At 42.1% G+C, this 18,060-nt stretch overlaps 2 protein-coding genes across 3 annotated transcripts in view; both read left to right on the top strand.

Annotated features, from left to right (window-relative positions):
• UPP1 (uridine phosphorylase 1) overlaps positions 1-18,060 on the top strand; it is a 122,133-nt gene that overhangs the window by 89,860 nt on the left and 14,213 nt on the right. The gene's annotated exons all lie outside the window — the stretch shown is intronic.
• Positions 487-17,979, top strand: LOC309326418 (uncharacterized protein C7orf57). Of its 2 annotated transcripts, none has more exons than XM_081835112.1 (9): positions 487-543; positions 2,129-2,326; positions 3,347-3,470; positions 3,627-3,783; positions 9,191-9,238; positions 10,547-10,647; positions 12,154-12,269; positions 12,963-12,980; positions 17,174-17,979. In XM_081835112.1, the coding sequence occupies exons 1-9, from the start codon at positions 489-491 to the stop codon at positions 17,218-17,220; spliced, it is 864 nt and encodes a 287-aa protein (XP_081691238.1). In that variant the 5' UTR covers positions 487-488; the 3' UTR covers positions 17,221-17,979. The 2 variants fall into 2 exon arrangements, with proteins under 2 accessions (XP_081691238.1, XP_081691237.1); XM_081835111.1 differs by having other exon boundaries at positions 12,963-13,113.

Below are 18,060 nucleotides of genomic sequence, written 5' to 3'. Positions count from 1 at the left end.
CCACTTCGAACTCGGCGGCGGAGGGTGTCTTCCCCGGGGCGAGCTCCCTCGGCTTCGCCCGGAGCCAGGCGAGAGAGGGCGACCAGGGCGGAAAGAGTCCTCCTCGCGCGGAGGGTCTCCAGCCGGGCGAACCGCCTTCGGAGCCTTCACCGAGGCCCGTCGGAGGAGCCTCCCCCGGCTGGCGGGCGGGCGGGCGGGCGGCGTCTCCTTGGGGAGGGTCAGCGGGGAATCGGGTGGGCGGACCCGGGGGCTCAGCAGGGAACCCGAGTCGGGCAGCCCCGGAGCCCGTCTCGGCAGCGACGCTGGGGCGACCCGGGCACTTGCTTCAGGATGCTGCGAGGTGGGCGGGAAAGTTCGCGCAAAGCCTTTCGGATTCAGAAATGGGGGTCTTGGGGGGGGGGTCGGCCGGCTTGCCTGGCTTCTTTGGCGGGGATTTGGCCAAATGCTTCCTTTTGAAAAGACCCCCCTGTTCTCCCCGCTCCGCAGGTATGAGGAATACAAATAAAGAGCCCCGTGGACCCCCAAATCGATACGCACCATGTGGCAAGTACACAGTTTATAAATGTGGTATTTCTCATGTCAAGCCTTTCAGAACGGCGCTCTTTTTTTATTTTAGTGAAAATAGCTTACATTTGAATTTGATAGGACGCACAGAGCAAAGTATAATGTCTGTGGATCAGTGTCTTCAGCGCAAAATAAAGGCAAAAGGCAGGTGCAGAAAACGGTGGTCCTGACCACAGCCCCCGCCGTCCCGCCAGCCCTCAGCTAGAGGCTCATGAACATCCAAGGATTCTGCTTTCTATATGCCAATACTTTTTCAGTCTTAAAATCCAGCTACTGTATTACAAGTTCATTTTCTGTTTCACACAATTAAGTCCATAAGAAGTTTCCAATCCTTAGTAAATGTCAGTGATTTTTCTTTAATTAATCACATTAACTTTGCCATCTCAGCTAAGTCGAATAATTGTACCAACCATTTCCCCATAGTAGGTAGGGCTGTATCTTTCCGTCTTTGTGCATATATCTTTTCTCAAACTTTAGTTCAGGACTATATAATACCTTTCCCAGAACTAGATCCTGTGGTGTTTACAGTGTTCAGACACCTTCATTTTGTACAGTAAGCTCACTACTTATGCACATTTAACTCGTGTGCATTCAGCTTTACATGCTTGGCAATTTTAAAATAAAAGGGGAGGCAGGTAACCAGGAGAAAAGCTCCTATTCTCTCTTCCATGCAGGGGTGCCAGCTTGAATAAAATACTGGGGGAGCCCAGGTAAGCCACGCCCCACATAAATGTGGTGTGCAATGCCCATCAACTTTAGGGGGTAGCTGCCCCCTCAAATATTTTATTGGTGTGCCGAAGGGACCTTGACCCCTAGGAGTTGGCTCCTATGCTTGCACACATACACATTCTTGTGCACACTTCTTGTTGTGCCCAGGAGGGAAAAATTGACCAAGATTCTAGTTTGGAGGAGAAGACTAAAAGAGGACCAACAGAAGCAGTCATGGAGCTGCTTGGAGACAAGAAGAAACAATTTGACTGGTGTGTTTTTGCAGTAAAGGGCAGAAAAAGAAGACCAGAAAAGCAGAAGTAAATGATGCCTTTTGGATCAATGAGGAACAGTGTAGAGCTAAAGGAGAAAGCCAGGAGGGTTACAGCAGCAGCCAAGCACCTTGCGGGGTTCACAGAAAGAGCTGGGGGGGGGGTATGTGAGGCCATTGGGCTGCAGGTTGGGCTATCCTGATGTAGAGACATTTCTATCTGACTTGGTATTGAAATGCCCTTGATCTTTCTAACTGATGAACAGTACCAGGAGAGGCAGCCAGGCTTTTAATTGTGTGGGTTCCTGTTATATTAGGGCATTGGTTTTTGTAGTAATGGGGAGTAGAAGTTATATAAATTATTCTTTATAAATGGTTTTTTTTAAAAAAAAAAAAACTGGAATAGTTTTCCCGTTTTTCATTGTTTTTTATAATTATCATTATTACTTATTGAATATATATACTGCCCTATCTATACCTGGAGGTCTTAGGGTGGTTCACAGAACAAAATCAAATTAAGTTTATACCACTTAATATAATACAAATCTCAAAATGTGATGTTCATCTTTTTGCTTGTTAATGCAGATTGGTACTATCACGTGCCACTCAAGCGATCAGAGGAGTCTGTTAATTCTGAAGCTCAACAGCAGCCAACATCCCAGATCCCAGGTCTCGGTGATTTTGGAGATCCTCACAGTGAGATTACATTTGGGGGGCGAAGGAAGTGGATTAAAGACACTGACTCGGAATATGTAAAGCTGGCAAAACAAGGAGGCCGACCTGGTAGTTAAAATTCATATGAATCTTATGGCGATTTCAGGAGGCTTGTGCTGTAAGAAATTTGGGGACATTGGGGAGGATAAAACACACAAAATATGGATGTTCCATGCCACCTTGAAAGCTGTGATGTTGCAGAAATGCAGGTTCTTTTGTTTTGAAAGAACCCACAATTTTAGCAGTATCCTGTAACCTTTTGTGGCAATCTTGGTTGAAGTCATACTTAACTAAAAATTGCACATTTACCTTTGAGTAAGGCCAATTGAAATCAGTGGGCTTACTTCAGAGTAAAAGTGCATTGAATCAAGCTGTAAATGCATCACCTTACCTGAAAGCAGCTATCAGAGGAAACTTGCGCATTTCCCCCCAAATAAGTAACAGCTGCGGGGAAGAATTTTCTTTGTAAATCAGCATAGAGGGGAGTTAACCCAGGCATAAATGCAGTTGCTTTTGCGTTTTTATTTCTGTATATTGGTTTGCTCTGTTAGTAAGTAGAGATCTTCTGCCAAATGATGGTTTCTCTTGAATTCAAATGGGGGGAAAAATGAAATCATTTGATCTGTTTCCCTTCCCTCCTTTTCTGCCTCTATTTGGATATTTTCAGTATTCTTTTTTGTAGTGTAGGGAATTGGGGAAGGCAGGCAGATTTGTGTGTGAGCCATGGTGCATGAGTGTGTGTGTGAGAGAGAGAGAGAGAAAATAAGTTTCCCTGTCTACTTAAAAAAAATTCATGCTTGAAACATTTGTTGGGAAGGCACATTGGTTAGAGCAGCCATGGACGACCGTCTCAGGGCCAAGGACCACCTTCCCTCTGGGAAAACAGGCTGCATATTAGCGGCAGGGGCAGCACCAGGAGATCCTGCCGTAGGTCTCTGCCACCTAGTATAGTTTGCGCCTTAATCTCAGGGGGAGGGATAGAATGAAGCATTTTTCATATTGCCCTCTTGCTTTAAGAATGTCCAGAAAACTAGTTATCTACTTGTTTAAAAAAACAAAACTTAAATAACTTTGTCTCCTTCACTTAAGACTTGTTGAGACATTTTACACCTACTCCACGGAAAGTGTCTCTGGCGTCTTATGGTGCACCTGAGTGGTATACACATCATGGCAAAGCACCAGCAGCAACAGCAGCAGCAGCTGATGAGTCTAAGTAAGTATTCTGTCTTCATGCTAATCTCTTCTGGGTGACTGAGGAAGAGTGGAGTTGAAGAATGTTGAAAGGAAGAAAATGTCACAGCGTTTGGAAGCACCTGGAACCTTTCATAACAAAAGACTTCACAGTAAATGGTAAAACTGTTTTCTGCAGGCCTCGAGTTTCAGCTATGCCAGACTACATGATCCACGAGGAGTTTAAGGCTGATCAACCTGCCAGCTATGAGCCTAAAAGAGGGCCTTTTGATTTTGATATGAAAAGTGTTTGGCAAAGAGATGCTGAAGACAAAGAGAACAAAGAGAAAAGAGAGGTATGTGAACCCGTCTTGGTTGGTGAGGGGGTCAGGACAGCAGCACCTCACGCAAATCCCAATGAACTAGCACACCTGGTGTTTTGTATTTCTCTGCCTAATAATGTGGGTCTCTGTCAAATTTGCAGTTGAAAATATATTCTTATTCTTATTCTTATTCTTATTCTTATTATTTGTATACTGCCCTGCATCCATAGATTTCAGGGCAGATCTATATCAGGTATTGCTGTGGGTGCCAATCAAAAAATGGCCGCCATGGGGAAATGACATGGCATAACACAACACAGCTGCCATGGAGAGTGCGGCATAAGACAAAATTAGAGAGTACAGTCATGGTGAAGCTTTTCCCATGACTTTTATTTCCCCACCAAAAAGGTTTCACTTATTGATTTTCTGTCTGCTACGATGCAGAAATGCCTGTTTCCCCCCAGTGCCAACCCTAAACCAAAGCCTAGGCTGCCATCCTGCATCCACTTACCTGGGAGCAAGCTCCATTAAATAAAAAGAAACTTACTTCTGAGTAGATTACATTATACTGTAAAAGAAGTGTGCATGCACACGAAAGCTCATACCAAGAACTGACTTAGTTGGTCTTTAAGGTGCTACTGGAAGGAATTTGTTTTGTAGTGAATTCTTAATGAGTGCTTGATCTTTAACTGCTGTACAGCAAGTGACATGCCTCTTTGCAAATGTTTCAAATTTCCCTTTTGAAGTTAACATCCACTCAAACATTGTTTAACAGTATTTGCAGAAAATAACCTCTAGAAACTACCTGAACTCAGATGAAGCCACCACAAACAAAATGCACCCTGGCTGCTAGGGAAAGCAAGAGGACAAACTACAGAGATTCCAGGAACTAAAAAATAAGACAGAAGCGGGAAAAGTGCACTAAAGGGCAGGGTGGAAGAGCAGCTCTTTAGGACCCAGTGTTTCCTGTTATCTGGTGTCCAAACAGTTCACTTATCAGTCACAAATCCGTCTTCACTCATTGGCTAAAAACATGGATAGGCAGGAGCAGCCAGACTGGCTCATTTCATAGAATTTGTGGAAGTGTTTAAAAATGATCACATCCCCTTTGGGGGCAAGGTGCTCGATAAGTTGGTCCAGCTGCAGGCATGCTTGGAGGAAACTGATCACTTGGATCCATTCCACTCTGGTTTCAGGCCTGCCTGTGGCACTGAAACCACATTGGCCACTTGGGTTGATGACATTTGTTGGGAAAGAGATGGGAGCTTGAGTTTGCTTGTTCTGCTTGATCTCTTGGTGGCTTTCAATCCTGTTAACCACAATACCCTTCTAGAGGAGCATATTGTCTCAGGGAGGTTGGGGCTGGGGACCTTGTGCTTCAGTGGATCCACTCCTACTTCCTGGGACATTTCTAAGAAGTAGTTATGGGAGGCTAGCATTTGGTGTCCTGTAGTGTCCCATAGGGTCGCATCTTGTTTCCCATGCTATTTAACATCTATATGAGGTCTCTGGTTCTGTGATCAGGAGATTTGGAGTGGAACATCATCGGTATGCAGATGACACCCAGTTCTATCTCTCTGTTTCATCTGAATCAGGAGAGGCAGTTGAGGTGTTAGACAGGTGCTTAGAGGCAGTGGTTTGGATGTGGGCCATTAAACTGAAGCTGAATCCTGAAAGTGGTGTTATGTGTCCCAAGTTCTGATGTCCAGGAGGTGAGGAGATGGCTTGTTCTGGTGAGAGCAGGTCCACAGCTTGGGGGTGTTTTTTGAATTCAGCGCTGACACTGGAGGCTCAGGTGGCCTTGGTGACCAGGAGTGCCTTTTCCCCCAACTGTGGCTGGTTCACCAGCTATGATACCTTTTAAGCAAAACAATTTGGTCACTGTACTCCACGCTGTGATAACTTCCAGATCATATTGTTGCACTCTGTTCTGTGTGGGGCTGCCCTTGAAGTTACAGCAGGAGCTTCAATTAGTCCAAAGTGCAGCGGCCAGATTACTGGCTGGCGTTCTGTTTCGATCTCACATAACCCTTGTTTTAAAACAGCTGCACTAGTTGCCACTTTGTTTCTGAGCCCATGGTGTTCACAGTGTTTATAGCTCTGATTGACTCAGGCCCCAAAGCAACTTACAATCACAAAAATCAGGTGGGTCCCAAAAATATACCTCTCCGTAAGAAGAGCTCTGCTGGACAAGGCCAATGGCCCGCCCACTCCAGCCTCCTGCTGTCATAGTGGTCAACCAGATGCCTGTGGGAAACCAGTTCACCCTAAGGTCACATAATAATCACTGCCATGGGGCCTTAGGATGAAAGGTGGGTAATAAATGAAAATAATAATAATAATATTTTTTTCTATTGAATTACACAAGTTTATTTGCACTTAACATGAAATGTCGCCATATGATGCTGTTTCATTCAGAACCAAGCTGTGTCCTGGAACTGGAAAGAAACTATCAGCGGCTAAATTGATGTTGGCTCTGTATAGACTCCAGAATCCTTAAAACTAGACTAGTTGCAGACCCTTCCTTTACCTTCCAGCCCCAGAATGTGTTGTAGGACTTAACAACACAATCCTCATATATAATGTCTTCCATGAACTGCAGCAGATTTGGGGGCTGGGGTGCAGACACTTGTACTTTTTGTCACTTTTAGAAAAAGCTGGAGTGTGCCTACAGTTTATAGAAATCAACTTTTTTGGGGAAAAAGTATGGTATTTGGGTGCTAAAATCTACCATATATTTTGGATAGTCGTTTTTCTGTATGTCTCTGTTCTCTATGGGTCTGGCTACCTCTCAAGATACTGTATTGTTGCCAAACTCTGTACAAGGGTTCCCGAGGGGGAGATGGCAGTTTTCATTAATGTTTGGATGCCAAGGCACCATTTTGAATCAAGATGGTGGATCAAAGCATGACTTTGGTGTGAGTTTGCCTGGTTTTTGACATCATGGGTCCAGACTACACCAATTTGGATGGTTCTGAAGATACTGTTGTCCCATTTGGCGGGATAGTTCCTATCTGCACCAGTTTGGATGCCTCTTGAGATATTGTCACCAAACTCTGCATCAGGGTTCCTCATATGGAGATGGTCTCATATTCATCTGTCTTTGGACACCAGGCACCATTTTGAATCAAGGTGGCAGACCGAAATGTGACTTTGGTGTAACTGCTCAGTTTGGTAGGATGGGCTCAAAGTACACAGATTTTTATACCTCTGAAGATATTGTTACCCCATTTTATAGGACTTTGCCCAATTTGGAATGACAGTTCCAACCTGCACCAATTTAGATGCCTCTTGAGATAACATCACCAAACTCAGCAAGACAGTTCCCAAGGTAGAGGTGGTGATCTAATGTTACAGTTGGACACTGGGCACCATGTTGACTCAAGATGACGGATTGATATATGACTTTGCCCAGTATAGCATGACAGGTCCAAATTACGCAGAATTGTACACCTCTAAAGATACTATCACCCTGTTTGGTGGGACTTTGCCAAATGTGATGTGACGTTGCCAACCAGTGCCAAGCTTAGATGCCTTTGAAGAGATAGCGTCAGCACAATCGTTCCCAAGGTGGAGGAGGTGGTCTATATTTAATGCCAGATGACACATTGAATCAAGATGACAGGCCAAATTAACGCTAACTAAACATTAGCTCCCTTTGATTTGGGGCTGGGTCAAGCATTCCCCAGGGAAGGGTGAAGCCCGGGTGGGTAAGTGGATAGTTGTGCACAGCCCTAAAACTCACTAATTACACTATCCTTTGAAAAATCACAATATTTTGGGGTTTCTTCAGATTCCTGGGAAGTGCCAGGCACTTCACACTAGTGAAGAATATAGTGTGAAACAATTTCTTATGTAACTTCCTTATGTAAATTTCTTATGTAACTTGGTTGAGGTTCCTGCATTGCAGGGATTTGAACTCGATGACCCGGGGGGGTGGGGGGTGGCGTTCCAACTCATTCTGTGATCCTGGTTATGACTTAAGATGCTTTTTGTATCATTGTAATTAAGCTGACAAACTAATAAAATTATTATCAGGTTGGTTGGTTTTTTTATTTCCCTGCTTAATTTATACAAATTTTGTGAAACTAAGACTTTGACTAAATGGGAAAGAGATTTCTCTGTTCAGGGATAGCTTCTTGTGCCCTTTGAGGACATTCGTGGCAACAGCAGGACTGGGGGAAGAAGTGAAGCAGGTGAGATTTTTGCTCTCTGCACCAGCATCCTTGCTTAGTAACATCGAACCATAGTTTGGCATAGCACCGCATGCAAACCAGGTCATAGTATCTTAATTTTGTGCATTTGTCTCCCAGCTCTTTTAAGGATCCCTCTGAAGTAATATTGGGCACAATTCAGCAAAATTAAGCATAGTAGTTGATTTCAGTAGCAAAGTTGTTTTGATTAAAACCTCTCCCACTTAATTGGGTGAAATTAACTTTGAATGGATAGTGTGGCTTTTGTCCTTCAACAGGAATCACATATACCGTAAACTTAATTTACCGGTAATTGCCTGATGGCCAACCCTTATGGCTAAACCTTGAGAAATAACTGCTGAAATCTTGGATTTAAATTTCATTAGCTTTCTGAAACTTTCATTTTATTTATCTTCTCAGAAGCAAGTCCCATTGGGTGTAATGGGCCTAACTCTCAGATAAGTACATTACTGGATTGCAGTCATAAACTATTTTCAGTTACCTGCTTATTTAGAGTTATGGGTTTTAATTGTTTTGTCAGGGTATAAGAAATACTAGCCAGGAGTACTGTTTAAAGTTCAGCCTCCTTAGTTTATTCTGTCAGGGAAAAGTGTGTTGGTTCCAGTTAAAGAAATAAATCCTTAAGGACATATCACAGTACAAAAACATTTTAATCCCAGAGGGTTCTTCTCAGGTCTCATTAAAAACATGGAAGCCTCTTGTGCATTCTAGATCAGGTTATTCAAGTGATTATAGATCCATTCTTTTCAGCTTCCAGAATATATGTTATTTTTTCTGAACATTAATGTTTATTTGGGAGTGTTTTCAGGAACACTGGTTATCTTTTTATATTATTATTAAAGCTTCCATACTCTGTTTCTAAAGAGTATGGAACTAGATGCGAAATGGGATAATCAGGAACAAAGGGATCTGTTGAGGGTTACCTTTTTAAAAAAATTAAAAGCAGTATCAGAATCTTGCTGGAGCTGTGGCTCAGAGACGAGACATAATATTGTGTACATCATTTTCATGATTTAAATTTTACCTCACCCCCCCCCCCAAGCAGAAAGGTTCTATTCTTTCTGAACTGAAGTTTGTACGGAGGCAAGTCAGGTAGTATACACTTTATGTGACCAAGCTGATCATTTTTGTAAAACATTAAACACTCTTTCCTAATCTCTTTTCTGTTATCTTTAAGATCTATTACCGGTACTTAAATTGTGTTTTTGTTTTTTAAATCCCAACAGGAAAATGGAGTACAAGTTGAGGGCTCTCCAGGCAGCACAAAAGAAGAGGTGAGTTTTTCTGAAACTAGAATTGGATTTGATAAAAGACAGAGGGAAAATCTCAAATTGACCATTTTAAAGACTAAGCCAAGAAACAGGTATTTGGCGATTCCATCAGCACATCATTGCAAAATCTTTCTCGAAGTTGCTGTTGTGGTCTCCCCTCCTTTTAAAAGTCAGTGTTGATTCCTGGATGCATTTGTATTTTTAGTAGTTTTCTAGCCAACTTCAAAGTTTCAGATTCTGGTAAAGAATAAAACTGGTTAGCATGAAAAGCTTTTTAGTACTGTTCCAATCAGTGCTCTTTTAGTATTCCAATCAGCCTGACTAAGTTCACTCTGTGGTGGAGGGGCTGGGATGGGCACGTGTAAGCTCATATTCCACTCACGAACTCTTACCTTGGTTAATAAATTCTGAAGTTTCTGTATGCATCACCCTGTGTGTACTCAGGTTTTGTCATTCTGAAGTATGCACCTGCTCGAAAATGTGAGCTTTTTCTCAAAACCTGAGACTAAACTTGACAAGATTTTAAATGTGTTCTTGTATTTAACATGCAGGATGGTAATTGTAACTGGAATCACAGCAGGTTTATAAAGCAATTTTAACTCTCTGCCTTCCTCCCGAGGAAAACCCTTCCTCTGGTATTTGCTTTGTAGGGTGAGGAGGAAATCCTAAATTGTCACCACTGGGGGATTTCCTTCCAAATCTGCACACAAAATTTAAAGAGGCATATAACAGCACGGGCAGTTTGGCCCTTATATTTTAAGATAAAGCTTACAATTTTAGCATTCAAATGGCACATGTCACTGGTAATCAGAACTTGAATAAACGCAGGTAGTGCAGACACAACATTGCAAATGTGAACTTGCACACATGCTCCTTCCAGCACCTTCTCACTTCAGTGTACATATTTAAAACCTGCACGTTAAAGGTGCACTTAACCTTGCATTAAGCCCTAACAGAAACCAAGCAACCTTAACCACACTTTGGAAGTAATGCTAAGGGTCAATCTACATCTTCTGTTACAACTGATTTGAATTGGGTTTATAGCATATGGGGAACGGGTCCAGTCTTGATCAGCCCAACTCAAAAGTTCTAGGCATCACATATCAAACTTTTTTATTTCTCAGCCTAGACAGATCAGATTACTTGGAGTGACAACATCACAAAAACAGGAGCCTTATACAGGAGCCATGTACAGATTGCTACAGAATATATTGCAGGGAATATTCTTTCTTTTTAGCTGTTATTTCAACCTGTTTTAATCATAGGTATATGTATGTCCATTACTGAATTAGCATTATCTTTTTTACACAGATAAAGCTTCCTGCTATAACGCCAAGATACCCACACAGAACACCACAACCTATTGCAACTAAAGAATTTCATGGAGGAAACCGACTCTACTTCCCTCCAATGTTAGCTAAATATAATTGCTGTGTTTTAAATCCAGACCTTACAGATGGATGTGCAAGTACTCAACTTGCCAGTGTAAAGCTGTGCATAAAATTGTTACCCTTTGCTCCAGTTCAGTTTGCTGTATGAATTAGTGTATTGCATCATAGTGATGGCTATATGCTGATCTTAACAATAAGCATATAATCACAATAAGATATAGTTGGTAGGCATTGGGGAAGCAGTATGCACACTTTTTTAAAAAGTGTAGTTTATTAAAAACTACCTTAGATTATCATATGTACACTGTATCAGTTATTTGCCAGTGTACCAGATGAGAAGCCTCGTTGGATGTCATGTTACATGACTGGTAATCTGGAACAGGTGAAAATGGAGACCAGAGTACACCTTGCTTTATTTTGGGAACATATTCAAGGGCGTAGCACAGGTTCTCTGCACCCAGGATGTGTGTGTGTGTGTGTGTGTGTGTGTGTGTGTGTGTGCTGGGGCGGGGGCAGAGTGTGGCTGCACGAGCCCAAGTCCTCACCGCTCACCAAGCCACAGTGGTCTGAGCCGGCAGCGAGGGAGGCAAGGGGAGGGAGAAAGGCTCAAAGCCAGCTCACAGTGAGGGCAGACCAGCAGCGGTTGCCAGAGGCTCTCACCTCTCCTTGGTGGGTGGTGCTGCTGCTGCCATCCTCCTCCGTCTCAGCCAGCCATGAGGAGAGGGAGGTGCTGCTGCTGCTGCAGCCCTGAAGGCCCAGCCAGGGCACAGCTTGGTGAGGGAGGGAGCCTGTCGTGGGGGTGCCTGGTTGTGCCATCTTGCGCCCTCTCAGCAATGCATGCCCCCCCCAATGCTATGCTCCTGATATCATTTGGGATTGCTGTAGGCTTGACGTCTTTCAATCACATAAGTTACTTGTCTTAGTCATTCATATTTACCAGTACCGGTAGTTCCTGTTTTGACTGGGGTTACTTGAAACAACTTTTTCTTCACTGCTGGATGTTGAGAAGGTGTGCATCAATGTATGTTGTCCACATGTGAAGATTTGCACGTGGATCTGTTTTACCAGCTGCCATTCAAAGCTGGTTATACAGCTGGCATACTTCTACTAGAGGCCTTTTTGCCACAAAGCCAGAATGCTTCTAATACCAAAGGAAGCTTCAAAAACACTTTTTAATATAGCACAGAGACCTGGTGTTTAAAAAACCTCACCAGACTTGCTCAAACGTTTGGATCCACCTAATGTAATTCTTTGGCTTCTTCTTCTCTGTATGTTTGCATTGGGATGCTCTGATGACCATCAGGTTCCCCAGTACATATATTTGTTGTCAACACTAACAGTAAATTACTGTAAGTAACTGTTGAAAAACCATGGCGCCAGGTACCATTTGGACTCACGGCACTCTTCTAAAAATGTCAAAGACTTTTATTTGCCTATTTTAAAAAATGGTTATCATAGTAAAGAAAAAGAAAAGATGGGTACCAGTTTTGATAAAAGGCTTGCTTCTTGTTTGGTGTTCTCGTATAGGCCTGCTCACAAAAAAAACGAACCTGTAAACTTCAGCAAACTGATCAGCAGTGGTTATGGAGATGAGTGGCTTCAACAGCGTGATGACTGGGAGAAAAAGAACTCGCAGCCTAATGGTAACATTTTAGACTTAAAAAAAAAAGCAATATTTACTGACCTATGTCTTACTTTGTAATGTAGACCTATGCAAATATGTGTATTAATCCCATAAAACATTCCAGTAGATATATGGAAATTGGGCTTCAACTCATAGCTTATTCATTGTATTGCCTACAAACCCGGTATATTGTTTATTCGGGACAAGTTTTTGGGATTTTGTTTCTGTTCAGATAGAGTAGAGCTAACTTAAACTGCATTCATTCTGCAGTATTTGTAGAGCATATAGAAAATAAACTGCTTGAGTGCTGTATGTTATACACTAAATCTTTACACAATTTTATATGTAACTTCTGTAAACTCCAACGGAAATTGCTTCCAGGGAAGCGTGTACTGGACTTTAGTCTGACATCATTGCTTATGCCAAATAATAATTCCACTTAAAGATGCAAGGTAGCATGGGATAAATGGCACCCAAATATAATATTTATTTTAAAATGCTCCTTTTGAAAAGACTTGCCTTCTAATAAGATAATAGCATTTATGGAATGAAGCCTGTGCAAATATCCTATTGTATTCAAAAGCTTTTGGACACCTTTTTAGCTCATTTGTCCCCTGTCAAATACCTTGTAAGACTACTAAAGCAACCGAGGCTTATTTTATGACATGAATGCATATTAAAGAAAGAATTCCTTTTCTGTTGTTTCTTACAGATTCTCTTCTTCCTCCAAGTGAGTACCAGAAGAAAATAGAAAAGAGACAGAAAGCTAGGAAACACACATTGTCATACAAAAGAAAACCTAGATCTCAATCTGGACTTGAAATGGGGGCCCAGCCTAAGAAGCCATTCTTCAACCTCAGAATGTATGCCACCCAAAACACTATCCTACCAGCCCATTTCTGCCTTAACAGATCTAAGAATTATTCATTTCCAAACATATACAGTCTTTTTCTTTAATTGTCAGTAGAATTTAACAGTGAAGGAAAGTAACCTTTTTAAACGTAAAGCTTATTACAAATGTTTTTAATATGAATTTTTACTTCTAGCTTAATTAATTAATTAATTGGGGAAAAACCTTTTGCTTTGTATAGAGCAGTGGTTTGTTTCTCTTTTCCACCCATTCGCTGTTATCCGCTGGCAGAGATCTCCTTCGGTGTCCCAGGGGTGGGCGCTCTCATAAATTCTGCAGCAGCCTCTCCTGTCACTCCTCAACACCTCACACTTCCCTTAAGTTCACTTCCCTCAAGTCTTTGCAATCGGGTATTAGCAGACCTAGAAGAAAATATTTTCTTCTCAATTTTTATTCTTGGGCATATCCAAATAGAGGGCAGTAACACTGCATTTATTTTAAATTGGTTGAAAGTTTTGCTTTGGAAATTCATAATAAAATACAGTGATACATTCTACACAAGGTCCCCAATCATGAGAGGGAGATCAGCATATATGCAGTGATGCTTACCTCATTTTTTTCTGCACTGCATCACTGGCTGATTTTAAAAACACTAGAAGCATAGAATTGTAGAGTTGGAAGCGACCCAGGGGATCATCTAGTCCAGGCATGGCAAACTTGGCCCTCCATCTGTTTTGGGACTACAACTCCCATCATCCCTAGCTACCAGGACCTGTGGTCAGGGATGATGGGAATTGTAGTCCCCAAACAGCTGGAGGGCCAGGTTTGGCCATGCCTGATTCTAGTCCAACCCCCTGAGTAGCTGCTTGCAATGCATTGTGGGATGCTGCTGTTTGGAGAAACAAAATTAAAGTCCTACAGCACTTGCTTATTTTCCACTTGTGCCTCACTGGATGAGGCCATTATGCAGAAGGCTGCAAACTCAAGAAGAATCTAGAGTTCATGATGTGATGCACATACACAATAGTAGGGCTGGAAGGCGTATGTAGTTCAAGTGTTTCCATGTATATAGAATTTATCACATCCAAACTGTTTCTTAGAACTTAATTCCACATTTCAGAAGTTCACAGGTAGGAAGGTTATATTTGTGTTGTAGTGTCTGTAGAGAATGGATCAAGCATAGTTAAGATATCCACAGTGATTTCCAAAGGGACCATGTATGTGCTATGTTGGAGAAGGTAAGAAAAAAGCAAGAAAACTGATTAGCCAGGATGGCTGAGACAAAGGGAGAGTTGTTCTATGGAGTTTATTAAACTTGTTCATGCAGCTGAGGTCTACTAAAGCAAAGCAAAGCAGAATACTTTTAGAAAAGGACAATAATCCAAATTAGGACAATGAACTCTCGTGTGTCAGAATAACAACTCTGTTATATGCCTCAATTATTACATAAAACCCATCATTTTAAAAATTATGCTGCAATCCCATTCAGCCAATGTTTCTTTATATTTCTGAGCATGCAGGCATGGGATTGCACTGTGACGCTCTAGTCCTGTACACTTACCTAGAAGTAGGATCCACTGACAGCAGGGTTTTTTCCCCAAGTAAAGGTGCACAGCATTACATGCCATGACTAGAATCATACACCCGGCCTAGGAATTTAGTTTAAAGGTATTCATAATCTACCTGCACACATGGGATGCCGTGTGCTTGGCAGGCTAATGGACCCCACATCAGACCATCTCCATTGGTTCATGTGTGCTGGTTAAACATGGAATTTACTATTCTAAGACAGTATTTCCATAGATTTTTTTTGGGGGGGGGGTAATGTGGAAGTCATCAATGTAATAGAATACTGAGGATATAAAAAAGTGTATTTTTGTTATTTTAAAGAACTTCAGTACTACCATTTAGAACAGACCTCACATGCAATTCATCAAAACCGTTAATAGAACAATAAACAGAGCAATAAAACCCTATTTCCATCTAACCATAAAACTCACTAAAACAAGCCCTGCTCAAAGAGCCCCAATTATCTAGCATTCCAATTTAAACTCCAAATGCCTTTCTAAACAGATGTGACTTTGAAGCTAGTTTAAGTGAAATTGGGGAGGGCATCTCCCCAAGGATTGAATTCCATAGGTAAGGGGCCAGGGCAGAGAAGACCCTGTTTCTTATGACCGCCAAACTAATACATTTTACTGTAGGCATCTCAACAGGGTCTCCATATTGCTGCAGGTGGTCCCTAAGGTAACCTGGTCCCATGCCATTTAAAGCAGGGGCGGTTAACCCTTTTTGGGCCAAGTACCACATTGGCCCATGGTCATCCTTCCAGGGGCAAAAGTTGGTGTGGTGAGCACTGGATTTCTCAGTACTGCCTTCCAAAAGACTTTCCCGCCAACTCTGCACTATTTTAAAGCATTTTTAATCATGCATTATTACATACAGATACAGGCTGCAGGTTTGCCACCACTATTTTAGAGCTTCCTTGGCAATCACCAGCACTTTGATTTGGACTGGGAACAAACTAGCAGCCACTGTAGCTGGCACAATATTGATGTCACATAACTGATTGCTTGGCCCCCACAAATAGATGGGTAGCCACATCTAAAACACTATAGGAATATAGTGTTATTGAATAACTATAGGAGGTTATCCAGAAAGGGTAACAACAGGCTGGTTAAAGGCTCTTCTGGATACCACATCTAATTCCCTGTGTTAGCAGAGAGCCCAGAAACACACCCAAGGTGCACACCTGACCCTTCAGGGGAAGAAGTGCAATTCTAGTATCTGAAGGTGCAACCAACAGCGCTTGCATTTCATTTCTTTTATTGATTTGGTTGCATTTATGAATTGCTTCCTATGTAACCTCTTGAAGTGGTTTAACACTAAAAGCACCAACAAGAAAAACATACAAAAAAATCATATACGGTATGGTTGCATCTTATGAGGGGGCGGGGTATGTTCTGGGGTGGTGCATATATGCAAAAATGGGCCGGCTGCCCCACCAGCCTTACCTTCCAGAGCTGGTGTGCCGAGCAGGCCTTTCTAATGGTTGATGTTTTGTTGTGTTCTTTAGATTTTGTTGGAGTGGCAACCCAGTCAGATGGGCATCATATGTTGTTATTTTGTGACCCTTGGGGTCCCTTCCAACTCTACAATTCTATGCTTCTACCTCCCTCCCCTCAAGCAAAGCAGATTACTTTTAAACTCTCCAGATTGCTTGACAGACAAGTCCTCCTCAGCATGCAGGCTCTGGGATGCTCTCAGGGCCTTCCAGGTTTCCATGCAAGAGCACCCCATATTTCATTTGACAGTCATTTAGATATTTGAAGCTGGCTGTCATATCTTCTCTCAGTCTCCTCTTTCCCAGGCTAAACATATCCAACTTGCTCAACTATTCCTCAGCAGGTTTGGCTTCTAGACCCTTGATCATATTGGTTGCCCTCTTCTGCACACCTTCCAGCTTGTCAATATCCTTCTTAAATTGTAGCACCCAGAACTGGACACCGTATTCCAGATGTGGTCTGACCAAGGCAAAATAGAGTCGGACTCTTACTTCCCTTGATCTGGACACTATACTTCTGTTGATGCAGCCTGGAAGAGCATTGGCTTTTTTTGTTGCTGCATCACATTTTAGGCTTATGGTCATCTAAGACCCCTTGTTGTTGTTGTTTAGTCGTGTCCGACTGTTCGTGACCCCCTGGAGCAGAGCACGCCAGGCACTCCTGTCTTCCACTGCCTCCTGCAGTTTGGTCAAACTCATGTTAGTGGCTTCGAGAACACTGTCCCGCCATCTCGTCCTCTGTCGTCCCCTCCTCCTCTGTCGTCCCCCTAGAATGTACTATTAAAGCAACACTGTTCACACTGAAAAGGAAATTAGAAAGAGGAAGGGCAGTCCAAATGTACAAGGAGCAACCCAATTTCATTGCTGTTAGTTCATTTCAATATTACACAAGCAGGGCCATCCTTCATTGACCTCAGAGAATCTTTTTTGTACAAGAAAGAAATTGATATTTAATGTCTTTGAGTGAGAAAAAAAAATGCTCATTTTTCTGTCACCTCTTGTTTTTCAGATTCAGAGACATCCCAGCCAGAATCAACACAAACAGACAATGAGTAAAAGCAGATACTTCATAGAATTGTCAAAATTCTCACTATTTCAAAACAGCACTGAGTGCAGAAGACTATAATAGAGCTTAGGAAGCAGGCTTCAATAATTACATGTTGATGTGTTAGATTATGTGTCTTTTTAACCAGGATATTTAAACAATGGACCACATTCATTCCTGTTGGTTTTTCTGTTTGTTTCAGTAAGTTTGCAACTGACATGAGTTTGGTCCAATAATCTACCCCAGTAAGTTTTTAAAGCCTGGATGCTTGCTTCTGCTATTAATGCCTCCGCCTGTATCTGAACCTGCTTTCTGCTTCTACTTTTCACCCACTTCTACCAAGGTTTACCTTGTAACCTCATGTTCTAAAGCTACGTGGGCTGCTTGAGTGTTGGTGAACAGTAGCATCCCTGCAGTCCCGGGACCTGGTTAATGGATGCTTTGCTATGGGGTTGCACTACTGAAGAGAGTCTGTAGTGGAACAAAACACTTGAGACCAGTTTGAGCAACATAACCTTTGCAAAGCTGAGTCTTTATTTTTCTGCTTCCAAGTGTTGAATGGGGTAAGTAAAAACCCAGATTGTTGTGATGTTTTATATATTTTGAACTTGTATGTATATTGGCATTGAGATTATTATTCAGGAGGTTGGATTGAAATGATCGTTTTCAACACCATTCTCATTTTGTTCTGATGTATACCTCACATCATATAAACTTGCATATATACTTGGAATTCTGTTTGAATAAACATCATAAGAGAATGATAACAATTGCCTTTTAACTATTTCTTAAAACATTAAAGTGGTTTTTTTATCGACTAGGCACATTAGCCAAGACAATTTATGTTACAA

The sequence above is a fragment of the Podarcis erhardii genome (assembly GCF_964252035.2).
Source record: "Podarcis erhardii genome assembly, chromosome: 13".
Taxonomy (NCBI): domain Eukaryota; kingdom Metazoa; phylum Chordata; class Lepidosauria; order Squamata; family Lacertidae; genus Podarcis; species Podarcis erhardii.
The sequence above is the reverse complement of the archived record's forward strand: the minus strand, read 5'-3'. Positions and strand labels throughout refer to the sequence as shown.

Excerpts from the sequence above, each read along its gene's own strand:
- LOC309326418 (XM_081835111.1), top strand. The coding sequence starts at position 489 with ATGAGGAATACAAATAAAGAGCCCCGTGGACCCCCAAATCGATACGCA. Across the intron at positions 3,471-3,626 it reads GCAGCAGCTGATGAGTCTAA|GCCTCGAGTTTCAGCTATGC; the intron begins GTAAGTATTCTG and ends TGTTTTCTGCAG. Across the intron at positions 3,784-9,190 it reads AGAACAAAGAGAAAAGAGAG|GAAAATGGAGTACAAGTTGA; the intron begins GTATGTGAACCC and ends AAATCCCAACAG.